This window comes from Pseudopipra pipra, chromosome 9, assembly GCF_036250125.1.
Source record: "Pseudopipra pipra isolate bDixPip1 chromosome 9, bDixPip1.hap1, whole genome shotgun sequence".
Taxonomy (NCBI): domain Eukaryota; kingdom Metazoa; phylum Chordata; class Aves; order Passeriformes; family Pipridae; genus Pseudopipra; species Pseudopipra pipra.
This window is the reverse complement of record NC_087557.1, coordinates 16,598,479-16,621,289: the sequence shown is the minus strand read 5'-3', so window position 1 is coordinate 16,621,289 and position 22,811 is coordinate 16,598,479. Positions and strand designations below refer to the sequence as shown.

Genomic DNA, 22,811 nt, shown 5'->3' with positions numbered 1-22,811 from the left:
CGAAGGGGGTCCCCCCGCAGCCGGACACAGCAGCCGAATACCCAACCCGCCCCATCCCGCCCCGCCCACCGTCCCTTCACGGCAGCGCGGGGCGGAACGGAGCTGGGCCGGGGCGGGGTCGGAGCCGGGGCAGAGCAGCGGCCGGGGCAGAGCAGCGGCCAGGGCGGAGCAGGGCCGGGGCGGGGCCGGGCCTGAGGCGGAGCGGGGGCCGGGGCGGAGCCGGCCCCGCCGCCGCTCCCCGGCCGATCCGGGCCCTGGGCTGACGCCGCGGCCTCGCCAATCCGCTGTGGCCGGGCCGGGCCCGGCACCGCCCCCGGCGGCGCCCACAGGGACGGGCCGTAGCGGCCGCCGCCGCGGGTGCCCGGGCTGAGTCAGCGCCCCCGCCCCCGCCGAAGATGAACATCATGGACTTCAATGTGAAGAAGCTGGCGGCCGACGCGGGCACCTTCCTGAGCCGCGCCGTGCAGGTACGGACCGCCCGGCCCTGCTGGGGCCTCGCCGGGACGGGGCTGCGCCGGGCGGCCCCAGCCGGGACGGGGCCGAGGCCGCGGGTGTCTCCGCGGGGCCGCCGCCGCTTGTCCCGGCGCGGGGCGCTGGGCTCCGCCCCGGGGCCGGGAGGGGCCGGGCTGGCTGCCGGGCCCGCCGCGGGCTCCCGGCTCGGGGCAGCGCCAGGCCCGGCTGCACCGGAGGGGGCGAGGCCGGAGCTGTGGCCGGGCCGGCCGGCGATGGGCGGCTCCGAGCGGCCTCCTCAGGCCGGTCCTGCGGCCGCGGGCGGGGCAGGCCCGGGGTTCTCCGTGCGGGCCGCACAGCAGCAGCCTCGGGGGGCTGAAACTGCCCAAGGTCAGACCGGCAAGAGGGGAGAAGGCGTCAGGGTTGGGAGGACAGGGTGCGCAGGCATCAGCTGCCGGGAGACGCGGCCGGACTTTGTGCGTGCAAAGGACAAAGGTGTGTCTCGCCTGAAATAAGCTACGGGTTTTACTGTCTGCTAGAAACGTATCCATGCCGCTGCATGATCGGTAAAAGTCGAGCTCTGATGCTGCACACGAAAGCCTGGTATGAGTCTGCTTGGGCGTTTTGTTTTGTTAGAGCTTTAGTATCGTTTTTAGCTTGTTTGATAGCGCATTGTTTCCGGATCGGTCTTCCCCTTTCTTCACGGTAAGGGCACTATAATTGGCTTTTGTTCCTCAGCGCTTGTCTTGAGCCATAATCCCTTTTCTTTATATAATCAAACTTGAACAGATTTCCTGTAGGGAGGTGGACATCCAAGCAGTGTATAGTAATCCACTTTGGTATCTCATGAGTTCTCGCTGGGTCACAGTCAGGTTTGGAGCATGATTAACGTTATCTCGTCTGATCGGTCTGATGTATTGCTCTAAACCTCAATATTCAAGGAGAACCAATGATCAGCAGCACAGCAGAGCTCTGAAAATGCAAACTCGTCAAAAAACGTTGTTCAAATTTAAATGAATTTAAAGCAATCATTGTAGCTTCTCTTTGTGATAGAGGTATTTCCATGCTTCCCCCCCTACCTCGGCTTCTTCCAAGTTTACATGTATCCCAGACCGACTCTTCCTTTCCAACCTCCACTTTCCCTTTTCTTGTTGGACAAGGGAAAAAAAGGAGATGGAGTTTCACCCTTCATTGTAAGATCTTGTGATGGGAGCTTGTGATTTCATCATTTTATTTTGGCTTTTTCTGTTCAAATCAACTGACTACTTTAATGTAGATTTTTGCAGTCTGTCATGGTTTAAAGGTGGTGTGAACTGGGGTTTACTCCATTATGCTCTGTCAGCATTGTTGGTTTACATCTGAATATTAGTTTTCTGTGTAACCTAAATGAAAATTCAGTGGATATGTGGAAGCAATAATTTTGCTCTACCAGCTGCCACTTCCCCCTAAACCAAGAAATTTAATGAAGCCACTGAGAGGGAGAAACAAATCCCTGAGGTGTTCTTATGGTCTGAGTAACTCGTTTTCTGTGCGCAGCTGTTGCTTCCCCTATTGTTTTGGGGGTTTTGTGGGTTTTTTTATTTGGTTGGTTGGTTTTTTAAAGTACTATGTAAGGCCTATAGATATTATGGACAGGTAATAATTTTGTAAATTTTAAAAAATATCATATGGATCCAGATTTTGAATCCTCCAGTAAAAATTACAGTTCTGTATGTTGAGTGCAACTCTTACATTAAGTCATTGCTGGATGATGTGACCTGACACTAGTCACTTTGGGATGTTGGAAACAACCCCCACCAAACCCTATGAAACAGTTCAGCAGCATAAAGTGGCATGTAGGAAAATCACTTAAAATTTCCATTTCAACTTAGAAGACTTGCAAGTGTTTGCAAGGGAATGGCTTGCAAGTGTTTCACAGGCGTATTGGGCTCTTTTACAAGGGGGTTGGGACTGTTTTACCCACAATCAATGATACTCATGTTCCAAGAAGCCTGTTCCTTCTGTGGATGAGATTATACTGTGTTCAGACTGCCACATTCTAGTTAGTAATCTGCAGAAAAATCAAGCTGAATGGCCATTTTCAATCAAAGCCTACCTTTCCTTCTGGCAGGCTGATGATGCTTGAAGGAGTTGTTCTCAGTCTGTTTTGCAGTAGTTGCAATTTGTGGAACAAAGTAGCAAATGGTTATAGTTAGTGGTATTTGAGGTGAAATAAGTACTGCCATTGAGTGTTGCAATAGGAATGCGAGTTCTTCCTCATGTCAGGCTGGGTAATTGACAGGATGCCTATGCAGCAGATACAAGGACTCTCTGAAACAACATCTCAGCCTTGGCCATATTGCTCTTCATCACTGGTTTACTCTGGCCTCCAACTGGGAGGTCTGGAGACACACCATCTATAATGCTGCTGTTTCCTTTGAGAACGCCCGCAGGATCACTCTCGAGGAGAAAAGACAACGCAGAAAGAATTGTGTCTTGCCAATACCATCCAAGGAGTCTTTCTGCTGTGCCTTTTGCAACCGGACTTGTCTATCTTGCATTGGCCTCTTTAGCCACCAGCGCGCTTGTAACAAACGTGGGTAGAGCCCTTCCCAAATCTTCGTTCGCAAAGCCCAGCTGTGATGATGATGTGCAGCAGTTGGGAGTGAGTTGGGCTTTTACTCTTTGGTAGCAGAAGCACTTTTATTGTCCATGACTTCAGGTAAAAGTTAGAGGCCCGTCTTAATGTAATTTCTCCTTCTAGTGATTTTGCAATGTGGACTTGAAGTGGTGATGGGGCTGTGATAACCCAGTTGTGTACAAACCAGTACAATTTCCATGTGCGTGAACTGTCACTGTCAGGCAGCTCGTGTGTGTATTTTGAATTTAATACAGATGGATGTATATGGTCTAGATGGCTTACTGATATGGTTTGTTCCAGCAAGTGCTTACATTAGGTATCTCTTTGTGGCCTGTTTTAAGCTTTAGTAAAAAGAAAATTAAAACTTTTAGAACTCCAATCAAAGTAGAAAATAATTAGTCTTTGCCTGTTTTGGGACGATTTTTCTAAGCAGAAGAAAAATTCTTGATTTGCAGGACCACCTTCCTCATTCTTATCCTCAAGAGATGCAGTAATATCTGAAAAAGGACATAAATCAGAAAGATCAGTTCAGATTTAGGTTTTGGAGTGAGATGGGAAATCAGAGTGGCAGCACTGTTGCATTACACTGATGCTGGAAACAATGCTTCTGTCAAACTACTATTGAACACACTGCTTGGTATTGCCAAAATTAGGCTTTTTCTTGAAGTGTATATGTGAAATCTAACATTGTGGTCTTCACTAAGCAATCTTCACACTGCTGAGAAGATTTATGGAAATATTAATAGGAAAGCCCATTTTATATACAAATATTCTTCTCTGTAATTAGTAAAAATTAATTCCAAAACCATTTTTACTGTATTATAATGAATCTATATGTAGTTTTTGAGAACAACCTACAGTTCCTGACATATTTTTGAAAGCCTTTTAAACAGTAGTAGTAATACATTAATGAATAAATTCCATTCTTCTCTATACTGCAACTGAATTTCTCACAAATGCAGTTTGCTTTTATGTGGAACTGCAAATGCCACAGCATTTATCTAGAATTTAGATGTGCATACTGTCAAAGTTGGGTTTATTCTACATGTGATGGAAATTCAAATGAACTTAGACAGTGCAATTTACTTGTATTGTTTCTTACTGCCCACCAAAGAACTTGTTAAGAATGAAGTTTGACAGTCAGAATGCTTCCAGTCCTGTTATGTTCTTAATTGGTAAGCTTGTTAGAGACTTAAACATAAGCCAAATTCTCCTGAAAATGCCTGACTTTGAACAACAGACTGTCAAGTGATGAGATCATCATCATCATGAGGAACTACTGCTCTGAAGGGAGGCAGGCTAAACCCTCAGTTCCGGTTTTACTTGGTTCCCTGCTGTGAAACGTGGAGCTTCCCCCTCTCCCAGAGAACACTGATTGAAGTCCAAACTGTTCATGGATTAATAAGACTTGGCGTGAATTTTGTATGAAGTGAAACGAATTGCCTGGTGTGTTTATTTAGCTAAACAGAGTTAGATTGTATTTCATTGTCACTGAAATTGCAGCTTGGATGAGAACAGCAGAGGTCATCTTACTATTTCTGTAAGGTATAACAGGATCAGTTATATCTAAACAGTTTATCAAACACTGGCTTGTCCTATTCTAAAAAGCAAAACACCTCCCACCCAGAGATATTTATTTCACAACTTCCCAAGGAAGTTTCTTTTAGCTTTTAATCCTTGTCTCTAGAAGCTTTCTCTAATGTCTAATTTTAATTTAAATCTTGATGCTGAAGTTTAAACTCACTATTTTTGTCCTCTTTGCTGTAGACAGGACATCTTTTTCAATACACTCAAGGTAGCTGCAGTGGGAGTCTGTTTTGTCTTCAGGTTTTACTGTGGAAGAGTTGCCAAACAATTACAAAATATACAAGACTGAAGTAATCTTTTAATTTTCTTCATTACCTCTGGTCTTTCATTTTGGCTTATGTTTTAAAGCACTTGGCAAAATTGGACAAAATGAGAACTCTCAGTACCATGTTGAGCAGAGGATTTCTTCATAATGTAAATTACCTTCCTCATCTTGATCTAACATTCTCCCACCCTTTTTTTTTCCTGATAGTGAAGGTGTGTTGTTGAACTTAACAACTTCCAAATTTGTTGTTAGATTTTTATTGATGACTGGGTAATGAATGGTTAGATCTTTTAAAACACGATCTTTAAACTAATATAAGTGACTGTTTTCAATTTGTCCTGGAAAATTATTTCTGTGAACTAACAGTATATTCAACCTCACTGACTTGCAGTTCACGGAAGAAAAGCTTGGTCAGGCAGAGAAGACTGAACTGGATGCTCACCTGGAGAACCTTCTCAGCAAAGCAGAATGCACTAAATTGTGGACAGAAAAAATAATGAAACAAACAGAAGTATTATTGCAGCCAAATCCAAGTAAGGAGACCTTCAGGTTTTTGTTTTCAACTTTTGAGTGAATAGATTTGCTGATGTAAATGTTTATTGCAATAGCTATTGCTGAAGTTATGACTAAATATAGCAGTTTTAAATTTTTAAGTGTTATGGTGTTATGGAAAGCACATTTTGAAGAGCTAGTGAGAATTGGAGACAGTGTACCAATTGATGGTATGTCCTTAACCCTTCAAATGGGAAAAACTTTAGACAGCTCTTTGAACTGTAGCATTGGTTCCATACTCTGGTCAGTCTCAGGCTGACAGGTTTTTTTAATTGTTTCCTGTTTAATTGAATTTCCCACTCTAATTCCAGATATCTTGGGTAGCTCTAAGAACTCTGAAGTTCCTCATGGGGTAGATACGATGGCTCAAGAAACTACATTACTAATTCATTACTTTAAACTCTCTGCACAGTACAATTCAGCCTGAAGCAGGCAACATGAACTGAAATACCTGTCTTTAACAATTCCATTACTAAAGAATGGTTAGATTGATGCACCCTGCTTAGGCAATACAAAAAAATGTCAAATATGATTTCTTCACTGTTGAGTCTCTTACTGTAATAGTAACAGAAAAAAACATGGGTAGAGGAAATGTAGTTTTGTGGTGTGTTAATTTTGTTTCTAAAATTGCTGCTATGTGTAGTAATGTTGATGAGGTGTTTTAGACTCATCCTGCAGTTGTGCTAGAGTTGGGAGCTGTAGGAATTTGCTTAGTGTGTAGATCTAGATTTCAAGTCAAGACCTGGTCTCTAGTCACTGGGTGAACTACTGTACTGAAAAAATCTAAACCTCCTTTAGGTTTGATCGCATGATAAAATTATAATGCTGCTACTACCTCTGCACTGAAAACATAAATATTCTTATAGTGACATACTAAGCTAGGATTTATTAGTAAAGGTAAATCATACACTGCTAGCACTTCTCTAATGCCAAGTAGATAAATTCTTTGTAATGTTGATATTTGAAGTATTACTTTGGAAATCTGCTGCATCTTTTAGTTCCATAAAAACAGTATTTAAAAACCAAACCAACTAATCCTGTGGGAAGAATGCAGGTACAACTTGCAGAATATTCTAACTCAAATTTTTACTCTGTCTAGGCCAGAGGAAATAGTTGTCTTTTTCATTCAATTCAGTACTTGCAATATCTATTGGACTTTTTCAGAAAATTGTAAGCTTAGAATATTGAAGCACTAACTGGTGGCTAGTGGAACTGTGTGAAGAAGTTTCAGTAGAAGGCTAATATGTGGTAGTATCTCGGTTATGCTGACCAGTCCATTTTCTGATGGCTAAAAATACTCAGTGCTACGCAATGGTCTTCGTCTGTGAATGTAACTTCAGCTGTTTGGCGGCCTACTGGGGAGAAGGATCACATGCTGCAGAGCTGCTTTTGGTGGTTGTTCAATGGAGTGACCCTGTCTAGGGGACGAAAAATCACTTTCAATCCCATTTTTAATTATACCTTTAAGTCAGACCCATGTAATATTCCAATAATTTTAGATCACTTTTCGGTTCTTTTGTGATTTAGGGAAAAATAAATTTCATGGTTTGAGTAAAGAAAATAAATAAATTTTTATTATTTTTGGTTCACCCTTGGTGCCAGAGAATGCACTGGTACCCATGTTTGTCTGTGTCAGGTTAATTTTTGTGACCTTCATGAGAGAGTAGTTATTTATTCCAGTGCTATTGAAAGTTGTCTAACAAGTATTATTTTGGTTGCGTCAGAACGGCAGGTTTGTTCATTGGAAAGCTTCTTTGTGGTTGTCTGTACTATTGCAGGCTGAAATTAGTTCATACCAACTGTATAAATAAAGCCAGCTGGGTGGGAAATCAAAGCAATTGGTCAGAGAAATCAGGTATTGTATCTGAGGAGTTTGATTTTGTAATTAACAGGATCCCTGTTCATGAGTGTGAGGTTTTTTTCACCTGAGAAGGGCACAGTGGCTTAATATTATGATAGATGGATATTCGTGTTCATATAGTCTCAACAAGTTTTTCTGATAATTTTATTGCTCAAACTAAGAAAAGATAGGAATGAAACACTTTCTTACAGCTTTGAGGGTTTCTTCCAGAGTATTTCAAGGGAGCAGGGGAAGTGGGGAAGAGTCTATAATTTCCAGGGCTATCAAACTTTCAGAACATCTTAATAGGGAACCTGCAGTAGTTGTTGAACTTAATTCCTACTCTGCTAATTCTAGTGAACAATTTTGGCAATTTTTTTTTCTGAAGGGGGAACAAAAGACTATATTTTTAAGGAGAAACATTCTGTTATGCTCTCACAATTAAGACTTCTGATCAAAAAAGCTGAAAAGGGAGAGGAAAAGTATAATTTTTCACTTTCACAGATGGCTCTAGGAAACACTTGAATGTAGTGTGGCAAACATGGAACACAGTTGGTTTCAAAGAACAATCTTCAGCTTAACATTGTTCACTTAACGTTGAGTTTAATGGCTGGATTTTCAAATTTATTTTGTGTTTCTTTTTTTCTTCAGTTTGTTTGTTTCTCTTTCTAACTTGTGCTTTAAATGGCAGTAATTATTTAAAGTAAATGTTTTTTAGATGCCAGAATAGAAGAATTTGTCTATGAGAAGCTGGATCGCAAAGCACCAAGTCGCATGAATAATCCAGAGTTACTAGGCCAGTATATGATTGATGCTGGGAATGAATTTGGCCCAGGAACAGCCTACGGTAAGTAGAAGCAGAAAAAGCACAGATATAATTTTTTTTAAACAACATAAAGTGATATTTCTTGTCTTCCTCTAGATAAAACAGTTCAATGACATTTGTAACAATTTGAGATGACTTGCTGTGCATCTTTGAGCCTTAGGAGATCAATGATGATGTTTCTATCCAAATCTAAGAATTGAACCTGCTGTTGGAATGGTATCCATTTTTGTGGATGGATAATTTTCTTACCAGAACAAATGATTCTGGAATTTAATTTCTTAGTGTTTTCTACAACTCTTAAAATTCCTGATAACTGTAGCTGTTAATTTAACTTAAGCAACTGGAAAACATAGGTGTCTGTATATATAATAGTCTGCAAAGTTTGATAGTTCACTCTCTTCAGTTACTTTCTTCAAAATTACAGTGGGAGGGAAAACTTTTCTTCTGTGAAGAATGAGTCCTTTATCTGCAAATAATGATCTTCCTTTTGAAATGAAGGAAAGTGCCATTAAAAAAAAAGTAAATGTTTTGTAGAAGTCTTATGGGTACAAAATCAATAATGGCAGGCTTTGTTCCTCTTACTTCCACATGATTTTGTGTATCTGTGGCCTTCCTTCTGACCATCAGCCTCAAGTCTTGCTTTTTAACATCGAATAGAGTTGTACTTAGAGGCACACTGTCCTTTAAGTTGCAGAATTTTTTGAATTCAGGCAAATAACATAATCTGTTAGCATAAAGATAGATACACTGTTGGGTTTCATGCAGTGTCACAAAGTATTTTAGTTCTCTGAAAACTTAGTGTCCTTTCTAGCTAAGCCATGTCATCTTATTGAAATTACTCTTGATACACCATCTTCAGTTTCAATACCTAACTTGCAAACAAACTTCAAAGTATTGTTCACTTATTATACAAATGTTTATTTAGAAGGTGGAGCAAATGGGGACAAGGAGAAGTACATAATTTTACAATAGCTAAATAAGCTTTTTCCTTGCTACCAGCTACTCTTGACTTAAACAAAAATGTTGTCTGGGGGAAGGAAGTTGTTGGATTAAAATAAGTAGGTATGATACCCGGTTCTGAAAGAGGTGTTCAGTATGGAGTTGCCATGGTGTCACTTCTACAATGCTGTATCTGTTCTCATTGAGATCTTACCTTGATCTGTGATTGTCCTTAGTAAAAATGGTTTGGCTTGGTGTTTGGGTGCTTGTTTAGGGTTTTGTTTGTTTGTTTTTATGTTTGTTTTTTTTGTACCTGATTTGGTTTTCTTTTGAAAGCCTTTGTCATGGCATTGGATTATCTTTCAAAGTGCTGGCCTAAACTTTTCTGACTGTATCAACCTGTTGTATTAACCACCTGCCTGAATCACTATGAAATTAAAATATTCTTTTTTTCCTTTGCAGGAAATGCACTCATTAAATGTGGAGAAACACAAAAGCGAATTGGGACAGCAGACAGGGAACTAATTCAAACTTCTGCTATAAACTTTCTCACTCCCCTAAGAAACTTCATTGAAGGGGACTACAAAACTATTACTGTAAGTTGAACTGTACATTCTTCAGCATTTCACACCAGTTGTAACTGTCAGTCTTCAAAATGTAGGAGTTGATAATGGTGTTTTATTGCTTTCCTCAAGCTAATGTAGAAAAACTTGAGTAAAATTTGTGCCTTTGGTGTATTTTCTTTACTTTTGCCCAGGTAAAATCAAAATAATTATGAAAACTCGCATTTGGTAATTGTTCTATTGAAAGTATGTATATCTAGTATAAAATGTGTGAGAATAGTTAGGATCTAATTCTCTCTCTTCAGCTGAAGAACTTTTTTGTATATGATACTTCATTAAAAAAATTTCAGAGTAGACAGGCTTTTGCTTGTCAGTATGTGTACCTGTTCTCACAAAGTAACCTAACTGACTTCCAGAAAGAACGTAAACTCTTACAGAATAAGAGACTGGATTTGGATGCTGCAAAAACCAGACTGAAGAAGGCAAAAGTTGCAGAAGCTCGAGCTGCAGTAAGTAGAGGTTTTTTTAAACTTGTCCATAACTTTGAAACTTATTGATTTATATTTATCAACTTGACTTCTTGGTTATGTTTCCAGTCCTAGCTTCTTACCCTCGTTATTTTTCTAGATACTTTTGTAAGAAATGCCTCAGTGGAACACAAGGAAATAAAAGTGAATTACTGATCAAGGTCTTTAAAAGTCTTCTACTTTTGAATATTCCATCAGGTTGAACTTACTACTTCTATACTAGATGAATCTATACTGCCAAAAATGACTTGCTACAATCTGTCAATATGGGTGTAAATATAAATACTTGAATCTCTGCAAATGTTGGAGCATATGTATAACTACTTTCAACTGATGAACCTACCTATACTTAACTTCTATATGAAATATATTTGTGGTTTTGCTCTTTACATATTGCTTTCACACCACCAAACAGAGGTGAGACTCTTAAACTCACATCACTTAACCATTCTTATTCCCTCAAAAAATGCTTGCTCAAGGAAATTAAATTGAAAAAAAAATTACTGCTTTTTAGACTCTTAAAATGCCTCTAAACCTTACTTTCTAAAGCAATGAAAAGACCACAAGGAAATTGTTCCTCTTGAGCTTTGTATTAAAATAATATATATATTATACTTCAGTTTTAGTTCTATCACCAGTGCAATCATCCAGAGCTTAGTAAAAGTTTGCTGCTGCTACTACTTGACCACTCCTAAGTATCATATAACAAGTAATTTGCAGTTTTATGCACAAATAATTTAGTGCTGGTAGAGCATGAAACTCTAAGCCTCTTCACTACTTTGTCTATGCTTTTAATTTTAATTACCTTTTGAAAGCACTATGCATGTTTAATAAGTATCAGATTGTAGAATTCCAGGAGAAATAACAAAATTGCACCTCTACTTTATCTGCTGCTATATAGAAATGAGAATTAACCTGGATATTGATGTGATGTAAATGGTTCATATTTTGCTGGCTCACTTATTTATAAAGAAAAGACCTAATAAACAGGTCTGCACTGATAGGTTAGCAAAGTGTATAGAGTTATGATGACAGCTTTTGTTTTACTATTTTCTTAGACAGGATAAAGTGATAAATTACATTTAATGTTATTATTTTTTCCCTGTTCTAAAAATACATAGTATTTGAAAATTACTTCTCCCATGCTTACTGTACAACTGAAATAGCTTAGATCAGTGTTTAAAATAGAAATCTAAACTATTTTATATATCTGTATGCAGTTCACAGTCTTGGTTAGCTTAAATTTGCAGTGCTTTGTGCCGATAATCTATTCACCTGCTATATTCACAGTGTTGTAACTTGCTTTTGTCTTTTATCTATACATTTAAGCAACTAAACACTTCTCAGCCTGAAGAGAATAACATTATGGTAAATGTCTCTTACGTGCTCAACTTGCTGCATGTAAAATGGCTAAAGGTTTGTTGGCCTCCTGTGTTCATTCATTTCCCTGTCAAATGTTTCCTCTTGCTATCCAGCTTGTTTTGGTCTTGTTTAGATGTTTTCCATTTTAAAATGGATTGGTACAGTGCACTAGGTGCACTTAAGTCAGTACAGCATTGGGTGTTGTTTTTATCAGATTACTTCTGATAATCTGAAATGTCCAGTATATTATATTCTAATTTCTATGAAAGTAAACTTAAGATACAAAGGTGATTTTTCACTTCTGAAATTATTTTCACCCATTGGAGGGAAAGGAATGATTTAATTTTCCTCTCTTTTTAATGTGAGTACAAGTGGATTATGTGAAACAGACAGAACTATGTAGAAATGACTCCTTTCAAGCAATGTGTTACAAATGGCTGCAACTGAATAATGGGCACAGAAATTCATGGCTTAACTTAGAGTACAATATATCCTAAACTTGTTGAGAGGACTCATTAGTGCAGCTGGTTTTAGCACCATAATTGTGAAAGCAGAAAAGAAGGGTGTTAATTATGTACAGCATAGACTGTGCTGTCCAGCCTGTCCTGGTTTGGGTCTTGGATCTGCACAGCATATTGGGTCTCATATCCCTTGGTGTTCCAGATATCTCAGTTGTGATCAGATAAAAGAGTAAATAAAATTGTTTGTTACAATTTGCTTCTGCAACCTCTATACACATTTCTTCCTGTAAAACTCCTGATTGTGTCATCATCTTAAAACTGCAGAAAATGAAGGTTAAAGGAAAACCACATTGCAAGAGGGAATTGGAAGAGCAAGCTGAAGTAATTAACTTTTAGAGTAAATCCTTTGCAGTTCTATGATATTACTGTACAGCTTGCTACTACTTTATTACTCAGTTTGAGATACCTCTGTAGCATTTTTAATTAAATTTAGGTTTCAATAAAAGTGCCTGTGAAATAGAAAACTGGTATTGAAATTAGCAAGAGAAAGCATTTATCTGTTTCAGTGTAAAAATGAGAATAGCTTTCCATAGTTCTCCATTATTATAACACAAAAAGGTAACTTAAATTCATCCTAAAGTAATTTAGTTTGTCTGATTCATGTCATTTTCTAAGTAGTTATGTCTTATGTTGTAATAGCTTGTTTTAAATAGATTCTTGTGATATGTAACTTCTACAAGTCATGCTCTCTTCAGTATCTAACTTATTTCACAGATGTAGTGCTATCCATACTCATTGTAGCTTCATTGTATATGAAGGACTTTGGGCAACTGATTTATAGCACTCCTTAAAGCCCTGTGAAGTTCTGAGGAAAGGAAAGTAGTTAAAAGCCAAAATATGGTTACATGCTGTAATAAAGTACAACCAATATCTAAGTTTGTATATTTTTATTTTTCCCCCCACTCTTAATGCTGACTAGATATGGGCTGAGGAAGTGACAAAAGTAAGTAAACAATTTAAAAATTGCAGAATTCTGAAACCATAAGTTGTGCTAGTCTACTTTAATAAAGGATATCACATATTGTTGATTTCAGTCTAGTGCTGGCAGCCTGGTGCGTTACATCAGAATTCACTGTTCCTTCCAGGGTCTTTCAGGTTTCAGTGGCAAAACAATGCCTGAGGCTTGTTTTATAGTAAGCTGTTTCTGGCTGTCACTTAGTGCCAGTACTATATGATTCTCATGTGACAAGATACAACAGAAAAAGAACTACAGGACTTGTCCCTCAAAATTTACTGGTATAATATCCTATTAAAAATGACCTGTTAAGAATGAGCTTATTTGAAAATTTTCAAAAGGTTTAGGTCTAGTAATGGAAATTGTCCCAAAGACACTGATCTTCAGCTTTCACCCAGAACATGGAACACTCCACCTTTCTCCCCAGTGTCACTAGACCTTCAGCAACTGAAGCTGGGGGTAGGCACATCTGAAAACTCCACCTGCACTGAAATCTGATTCATAAGCTTAGCATTAGCCTTGAGATGGAGGTTGCAGCCTTCTGTTGTCATCCTTTGCACAGGGACAAACTCAGTGGATCTAATGACATGTTTGTCAAAGCTGCTCTGGTGTCATGGGAAGGTCTGTTCTTAGGCCCACTGGCTCTGACAAACCAGTATTGGGAGCAAGTTGCAAGAGGGTGTGCTAACAGTGAAGAAGAGATTCCTTAGTGGAGTTTTGTAGAAGAGGGGTAATTAAAATTAGGTCAATAGGAGGAGGGCAGGGTCCCTGAAGTATGGTTTCTAGAGGAGGACTAGCTGGGTAGCTGTGGGAGGTGTAAGGAATTGCCATTAGAAGCTGGGATGTGCAGCTTTGAAATCTTGGGAGTTGTGAGAGAAAATAAATGAAGACTTTTTCTATTCCAACTTCTTGCGAGTTGTGGTGCAAACAGGGGACTATGAGTGAGAGTTCAAGGGGAAGGAGGCATTTAGAAATTGAACTGTAAAAGATTTAATAGGAAAATTCTAAGATTCTTTCCTCAACAAACTTAGAAAACCTAATTAGTTTATAACTTGATACAAACACTGCTATCTCAGTTTCAAGTAAGAAGCACACAGTTCTCTCTAGTTGCTTCCTCACTGTTTAATTAATGTGTAAGCCTTCCCAGCTGCAGTGACTTCAGATGGAAAAACATTTCTTGGGTAACTGCATTGTTCTTCTCTACTCTTTTCTGAGATTCCATGTGACTTTTCCTATTGATTAACATTAGCTGAATGCAAGAACAGAATGTTTGGAAGCACATAAAATTATTTTGAAACCAGTGTTTTATTGGTATCACCTCATTAAGTTTCATGAAAATATATTTCCTCTGTTTTGTTGCAAATAGTAAATGCTGCATCTTGGACTTAATGCAGATTTTAGCCCTTGAGTTTGTTTTTAGAAGCAAGGCACTAAATGCATATGAACATTGAAGCATGGTAATCCAGATTCCAGGCTGAGGACATTCTATCTTGGAACAATGAATCTTAGATAGTAGAATACATATTATGTATTTTTGTGTTTAGTATCCTTTTTTCTTTACCCCCAAAGAAATACTCTAAAGTAACTTCGGCTTGTACTAGGTTGAAGTTGTTTTAAACTACTGTAACATTGACAAGTTATTTAAAAATTGCTGAGAAGGATATGTAACAAGGAATAAATTTGAATTGTTGAAATATGAGACTTATATTCAGTAATTTTAATAGAACTTTAATTGAAGTTAGAACATTTGGTGTAGTTCAGATTTATTTATTTTCAAAGACTCTTCAGTTACAAGCTCCAGAAATAGTTGTAGTAGTTTGGTGACCAGAATAAGACATTAAATTATTAGATATCCTGATAAAACTTAATATCAAAGATTTATGTACAGCTGATTGCTGTGCAGTTGCCTGGCAAAAATAATGAGATTTACCCTAAATTATTTCATCAGAGACCTGTTAACCTATAGAAAAAAATGACATTATTTATGGCTGCCACTGGTATGCTGACAGAACCCCTGGTGCAGACACTGTTACACCAGTGAACGCTTGGTCTGTTATGGGAGAGATGGGGTAATACTGCTGGCAGAAAAATGCCTTTCTTTTGCATATGTAGTAGGTGTCTGATAATAAAGGTGCTTGTTGGGTATACAGGGCCTCAACATTTTTGAACCCATAATGCAATTATTCTTTTTGCCTAGTAAAGGTCTGCAAAGAAAAAGCACATTTCAAACACCTAAGCTTGTGATGAATGCATTTGTATGAGCAGTTCTGAATAAAATGGGACTGTTGCCATGGGAAGGTGTAGCAGAGAGCACTGTACAAATACCTAATGTGTTTTCTTTCTTTTAGTCTGAACAGGAAGTACGAATTACTCAGAGTGAATTTGACCGTCAAGCAGAGATAACCAGACTTCTGCTGGAAGGAATCAGCAGCACACATGTGAGTACCCAAAAGGGGGAAAGTCAATGTCAGGGCACTTCCTAAAAATAGCTACAGTGAACTGCTTGGCAACTTTGGGCTGTAAGGTTTCACTTCAGTGCATTAAACCATTAAACTGTGGGGTTTTTTATTTTTTTGAATTCTAATTTAGCATCCACTGAATTGAACTTTAGTTTCCCATTTATCTTCAGAATGCAGGAGCTTTCATTTTCATCCTTTTTGTTCAGCTTCCCATTTGTCAGATCAATTGAGTGTTGAAATGACAAAAACATGTGCTCAGATATGTTAATTTTTGTGGAATTTTATCCTGGTTACCTGGTGAATCCAGGCACTATGTCTACCTGGTGTTAATCCCTTAAGTGCCAGTATTGGCATTAGCACCTAGGTGGCTACTCTTTCTAATGCAGCATAGTACTCTTATAGACTAAAAACCTGAATTCTTTGCTGTGTTATAGGCACATCATCTCCGCTGTCTGAATGACTTTGTTGAAGCTCAGATGACCTATTATGCACAATGTTACCAATATATGTTGGATCTCCAGAAACAGCTTGGAAGGTAGTAACACTGTATAAAGCACTTAGAAAAAAATGGTTTTTTTCCCTGAAGTTATGAATAGTAGGAAAACTTATACTGATATAACAGTGGTGAACATACAGGCATGATGGACTGAAAGGAAATATATCTGTTCTCAGGTAATGGATATGTAATTACCTAAGTGCAAGTACTTCCCTAAGCATACACACAGCACTAATGCCTTTTGAGGGTTGATTTACTGACATTTTGTGTATCTTGTAATTGAGGAAGGTGAGTCCTTGGTAACCTCATTTAATGGCACAAAAAGCAATTTCTAGAGATTTATTTGTAATCATTCAGTTGTCTTATGCTTCATCCTACTGAACTGCTGTGCAACGTGGGAAAAGTTTTTATACTGCCTATGAATTCCTGTTGCCTCTTTATTTCCTACGGGGCACTACCTGATTTTCAGTGAAACCCTGTTCTCCACTGTGAGTTGCCAGCACAGATATTGTATCTGGGGAGAATATGGAGTTCACAATATCCATAATCCAGAGCACTCACAGGGGAATGAGCAAATTGGTCTAGTTTGACTGTTTCATGAGTTTAGCATTTTTAAAGTAAGAGAAGAACCTGATGTTGGTTTGTGCTTATAATCCTTTCTGTGTGATTGGTGGGGATGTAGAGAGATCTGCATACTTGCTTTTCATAAAGTTTTCCTATTCTAATTCTTCACAAATCAGCCTTTCTTAGGGTTATACAGATCATGTTATTTAGGTGAGTGTATGCATTGAAGGATTGTCTGTGCTTAGAAGTTTACTGTAGTGTTTGTTCTAAATAACTGTCTCTAAGGTATCGCTGTTTATGTTTTCCATGACAAGGAAGTAAAAACAAAAGTGTTCTTGAGTCTTATCCTTTTCCTGAGTTGCAGCTTCCTGTGGCATTTGATTTCCTTTCCTCAGTTTGTTTGAATGTGTAGTTTAAAGACTTTTTTTTTAGCCTTGAAAAAGACTTTAAACTACTAAACTGTAGTCTTTAAAACTTCTGGTCTTTAAAACTTTAATCTTAAAAAAAGCTACATTTTTAAAGTTACATTCCATGGAAAGAAGTATTGAACTATAAAATGTGGCAACACACAAAAACAGGTTGCAGAATTGAAAGCTTAAAAATAAAGATATACTGTATTACGAAAAAACAACTCTTAAATTAGAAATTAAGTGAAATATATTTACACAACTATTTTGAGATGATATTTTTAAAATACGTACTCTTATCCTAGTGTATTTACTAAACAGAAAGCCTTAAACATATAATATCCTTATTCTAAGAAAGAACATATTCCTATTTAAAATCTGCTTTAGTATAGCTTATCTCAGAACAGCTGTATTTGTTTAAAATTTGTGTAAGCTGCTACCAGGTATAAAAAAGTGTATCTGAAGAAAATACTGCCTTTAGAAAAACAGAAGAATGTCTTTTTGTGGCTGTGATCTGATTAGTATTTTTAATAAAATTAGCATGACTGCTAGAAGACCAAAAGCATGGAAGCTTTGCAAAATTCTAAATGCCTCAAACAGTCAAATGAAGTTCCTCCACCTATGTGGATTAAAATAGTTATGATATTAAATCTTGGGTGTGTCTTTCCTTCCTTGTGTGAGGGAGTGCCACTAAACTGTAACAGAGAGCACTGGGACAGGGTCTCAAGTTGTGCTCCTTGCTTTGGGAGAGTTTCTCCATTTGTAGGTATGTGGTGCACAGCAATTGCATTAAATAAAGAGATGAACAGGGTTTGTGCACTGTACTCCCTTCCCTGTGTTGTGTGTAGGCAGATGCAGCACCAAATAAACAGCTTAGGCAGCTCAGCTACATTTTGGTTATATTTGCCAGCACTCTGGTGGTTGCCACATAGCGCTTAGTTACATGTGTTCTTTTCACACATCTAAGAATGATATTGTGCAATATTCTCATATGAAAGCTGAGAACTGTGAAGGACTTAGCTTTGTTTTGAGGTGGTTGATGGACCAAAGGTGTTCAGCCTCTAAGGGACATAGTTTGATACTTGAAACAGAAACCTGGTTTTCAGAGTTGATGCATGTTATGTTTTCCCTGGGTCAGGATCTAGGGCATGAACCCTGTCCCAGTTCACACTGAGACTATTCAAGATCCAAAGCTGAGCACTGATGGTAGTCTCCAGAGCCAGCTATAGGGAAGGTGGGGAGAAAACTTGTGCTCAGTTCTCTTTATGTAAATAGACATGTTTCTACGGATGTTTCTCTTTGAGCTGGCACCAGCTGCTTACCTCTGTACTGCCTCCCTCCTGTGGGACTGCATTGATTCTTTAAATCAAATCTCCTTTTTTTTTTTTAGTTCCTCAGAATGAACTAAACGAATCTGTTTCAAATATTCTGATACTCTGACTGCTTTTTTTCTTTCTGATAACTGCTTTTGCTCTGAAGTTTCTCAGCTTCCCTGACAGACAAACCTAACCTTTGGCATAATTATTTTTTCAGATTACCCATTACTAGTCCCCTACTCTACGAGCTGTGAAACTTGTGTTACTCAAGCATTCAAAAAAAAATAAAATTCCAGACAACCTCTGTATAGCTGAAGCTTTCCAGTAACATGCCTACATATGGTTTTGCAAAGAGAGTGAGACTTAATGCTTTACTGATTGACAGAGTGGTTATAAAGTTTTGGTTTTCTCTTCCACTGACTGTGCAAACCAGTGACCCTTTGAACTGAGCAGAATGACTTACAAGTAATTACTTTGTTAACAGAGAACAGGTTTAGCAGTATATTAAGCAGTCATTTAGCTATATTGAGAAACAGCTGATTGTCATTTAAAATTAAATCCCTTTGTTTGAATGCCAACTAATCAAGTAATAAATACATCATGAAGTACAGCTGAGTTATACTTAAAAAATGTGGGGTCTAGTTTTGCCTCCCTTTGTTCTGCTTATTTGGTTTGTCAGGGAACCTGGTGAACTAGTTTGAAAAATTAATGTAGCAAATGAAAAAAAATATAAATTTGTGGAGTTGAAGTCTCTTTTGGTTAGTTGAACCAGGTCTTTATGATCAAGTGAGGTCAAGGTAAGCCAGACAGGGAAGTGGTACTTCCTTCTCTGCGCAGTAGTAAACTGCTAACTAAACTCAGAATGGTCTCCTGAAGTCTTCCCAATTTTTATATGCAATTCAGTCTGACTGTAAAGGGGCTAGTGCTGTCCTTCACGATACACTGCTCTTTCCCTTTGTTCACATACAAATAATTGCATGACTGCAAGGCGAACATGTTTGAAAAGATGTTCTGATGAAAAGTTAGCAATCTTCTTGATTTTTGGTTAGATCCAATTGAATCAAAAGCAACAGATCTGACTCTAATGACAGAGAATGAACATCTGTGCTAAAATGGGATAGAGGAGTGGAGCCTCCCTGTTTGGTGGCAGTGTGCATTTACCAGGTTAAGTATAGGGTGAATCTGTAACCGTGTGTGCAGGACTGCTGCAGCTGTTACAGATTTGATCTGCCTTGCCAAAGATTAGTCAGTTTATTGATGGGTTTAGTTTTCACCTGCATCACCTCCCTAAAACAGCTCCTCTTATGAGCATATGAGCACCAATAATGCTGCAGATGTGGTTATGGGAATGTACTGCTCTGGATTTATATGGTTAAAGTTGCTACTGAACTGCATCTTCAGAAGTCACCTAACTGGGGAGCATAGGTGGGAAGTGATGAGATGAGACTTTCTGGCAGGTTCATATGTATGATGTGGATAGGTCTCCATTATATCAAAAGAGTAGGCAAAAAAAGGGGGGATGTAATATGTCCATGTCCAAGCATCTGTGTAGAAGGACTCATAAGAGATATTACATGTGGGAATTAAGTGGGCAAAAGAAAGGAAGGAAATGCAGCTACAGTTCCATGTCATCATGACTCAGTCTAACTCCTAGTAGCTGACCTTTTTTCACTGCATTGGCTCTGCCAACTTCAAAACCTTCATTGACCTACTACTCTTCAGGTAGAATCAGATGAGTGTTACAACAAAAATAGCAGAGGGACAAGAAATTGCTGTATCAGCTGCTAAATAAATAAGTTTAGTCTGCCGTGGAACTGCATCCCAGGATGTAGGGCAGAGTGACATGAGACAATCTCAGAGCTCTTCATTACCTCCTAGGCTGTTCCATTCTTCCTACCCCACTGCCCTGAAATCCCTTGCTGCTTTGCTCTCTCTCCTTTCTGCTCTTTCCACTTTTCAGCCATGTTATTCTGTCCTGTCACTTGTATCCACTCTGGCACTCATCACGGTTTTTTGTGATTCAGCTCATTAACTAAGTAGAAGATTATACACATTTTTCCCCCTTTTTTTTTCTGTCAGGTTAATGAGTTTAATTGACTTCATGGAAGGGTCTGGCAAGTACTACAGCTGGCACTGAGCAAGTAGCAGCCTGACCTAGAAAGGAGGAGCTTAACTCGATATAAGTTCATCTTTAGTGTAACAAATATTTTTGTTTTACAGCATGCAGTTAGCTGAATCAATGAACAGATTTAGATTACAAAAATAGTTGTGTGGTTTTTCTTGCTTTCAGAGAGAGGCTGTGCTTTTAACTTGCATTATATTTCCCTGATCCCTGGTTCATCAGCACAATCTTTTGTGTAACCATGTAATTGAGGAATGAGCAGGAGGGGGTGGAGGCTACTTTTACTGGCAGAGCTGTCAAAAGAAATGTTTATTAAAATACAATCTGAATTAAGTTTGACCAACAGTGCTTTGTTGGTTTTGCCCTTTTTTTTAAGAGGCAAATATCAAGTTTTTTTAAGGTTGCAGTATTTATTTTAAATTGTACTGGTTTGATTTATACTGCAGATCAGGAACAGATATCTTTATTTAGGTTATACAGATATGAGTACTATTCCATTACTGCTGTCCACTTACGTTTATTGCCGATAAAAATCAGAATGCTAATTTAGGCACAGAGGCACATGTAGCGCCCTATGTAAAACAGATTCACTCAGAACTCTTTTTGTTTTGTTTTCTCTCACAGCTTTCCATCTACTTTCCTCTCTAACAACAATCAGTCCTCCACAACTCCTGTGCAGAGTCTTTCTACTCCCTCAGTCTTGGCCTCAGCCTCTGCTTCATTGCCTTCAGTAAGCAACTCAGTCGTTACTTCAGGCATCAGTGAACTGAAGTCCTCAAGTGGCAGCAGGAAAGCAAGAGTTCTCTATGATTATGATGCTGCAAACAGCAGTGAATTATCGCTACTTGCAGATGAGGTAAGAGTTTTCTATGTACCTTGATCATTTGAAAGTAAAATAGGAGTGCTTATGAGTAGCCAGTTCAGATGTGCTACATCAAAAAATTTGTGTAGTTGATTTTTTTAAACTTCAGCAGTACTCTTGGAACATTGTCCTGTACCTATATATGCTAATATTCCATAGTGAGAGTTAACATTAGTTACACCAGGTTAGCTTGCAAGAACATTTGCTAGACAATCAGGATGCTGTTCTGCTGTCTGCTTGTCACCACACCTTTAACACCGTTATCAATATGATTAGACTTTCAAATGTTAAATATTGTAATTTGGGAAGAATATGAAAATACAACCAACTACTTCTTGTTTTAATGGTGGAGGTTGTGTTGTGTTTATTCCTGTTCCAATTCAATTGCACTCTTAAGTCAGAGAGTCTATACAAAGCAGGTGGAGATAGATGGTGAAGCAGAGTGCTGGAACGGAGTTCCACCTGGTAATGTAACTGTAGCTTAGCCCTGAAGAAGAGCATCCAAAAACCAGAATTTCAGACTTTTGTGGTTTTTAAATGTGCATTACTTAAATATCTCTATTTGACTTTTTTCTTACCTAGACAGTGACTTAGATAGAAGCTGTGGCCTCAGATTTTCTGTGAAGAGGTAGCACATCAACACCATCTGTTTTTCTGTCATGCACTTGGAGATCCAATGAACTTTCTTTCAGATTGCCTGTTAAAGTTGAGGGCGATACACAAGATTTGTAGATAAAGTATAATAGAAAAGAAGTAGTAATGAATAGAATTTCATCAGAAAAATGGGACTTTAAAATATGCTACTTTGCCTGTTCTTTTCCATGGACCAGTGAAATAATTTTTATGAGCATTAGATTATGTTCCATGGATGCTTATATTAAATGCACTGCTTAGCTTAGTTAATCTCAATTCTAAGACATTGGAAATCACATGAAGATAGACTGTAACTATTTTCCTTGCAAAGAAAGTTTGTAAGAATGTGTTTCTGTTTGTTTTTTTTTTTAGGTGATAACAGTGTACAGTATCCCTGGCATGGATTCAGACTGGCTGATGGGTGAAAGGGGAAATCAGAAAGGCAAAGTGCCTATTACTTATTTAGAACTGCTAAACTAAATGGTTGGCCTGAATAGAGACTGTCAATTATGGCAACACCATATTTATATACAATTAACGTTATGTAAGCAGGTTTATGTGTCTTCCATGTTATTGTCTTGAGGGACAAATACCAGCCATTAAAAACTGGCTTTTCTGCCAGCATGGTTGCATGGTCAATACTCTATTCAAACTTAATGTGTTTAAAGCTTTTACTTCATGTGCCAAGAACGTTTCCTACAGATTTGTTTCTACTGAAGTTTTCACTAATACAAGCTTTTACTTTTGAGTAATCTAGATTGAAAGCAGGAGGTACTGTTTTCTACTGAAATTTTTCATTAATGGCAAAGCTTTTCTTCACATAAAATAAACTTATTGTGAACTGATGCAGGTGTAATGCACATTATTTGAATAACTAAAACCAAATGTGAAACATAAACAATATGGTTCTCTCTGAAGTTCAAATGTGCTGAGGCATTCATGGCT

General features: G+C 38.4%; 1 protein-coding gene across 5 annotated transcripts; it reads left to right on the top strand.

Moving 5' to 3' along the window:
- Window positions 1–230: 230 nt before the first annotated feature.
- SH3GLB1 (SH3 domain containing GRB2 like, endophilin B1) lies at window positions 231–22,711 on the top strand. Of its 5 annotated transcripts, none has more exons than XM_064664798.1 (11): window positions 231–467; window positions 5,314–5,455; window positions 8,033–8,161; window positions 9,542–9,675; window positions 10,059–10,151; window positions 11,499–11,537; window positions 12,972–12,995; window positions 15,356–15,445; window positions 15,901–16,001; window positions 20,996–21,227; window positions 22,239–22,711. In XM_064664798.1, exons 1-11 carry the CDS (start codon window positions 396–398, stop codon window positions 22,344–22,346), a joined length of 1,164 nt encoding a protein of 387 aa, XP_064520868.1. In that variant the 5' UTR covers window positions 231–395; the 3' UTR covers window positions 22,347–22,711. The 5 variants fall into 5 exon arrangements, with proteins under 5 accessions (XP_064520868.1, XP_064520867.1, XP_064520869.1 ...); XM_064664797.1 differs by having other exon boundaries at window positions 11,499–11,585; XM_064664802.1 differs by lacking the exon at window positions 231–467 and adding an exon at window positions 755–945 and having other exon boundaries at window positions 11,499–11,585.
- Window positions 22,712–22,811: the final 100 nt, after the last annotated feature.

Bases quoted from the DNA above. Each gene is read 5' to 3' on its own strand.
- SH3GLB1 (XM_064664797.1), top strand. From the start codon at position 396: ATGAACATCATGGACTTCAATGTGAAGAAGCTGGCGGCCGACGCGGGC. The intron at 16,002-20,995 runs GTAGTAACACTG...TTTCTCTCACAG, and splicing joins CTCCAGAAACAGCTTGGAAG to CTTTCCATCTACTTTCCTCT. The intron at 21,228-22,238 runs GTAAGAGTTTTC...TTTTTTTTTTAG, and splicing joins TATCGCTACTTGCAGATGAG to GTGATAACAGTGTACAGTAT.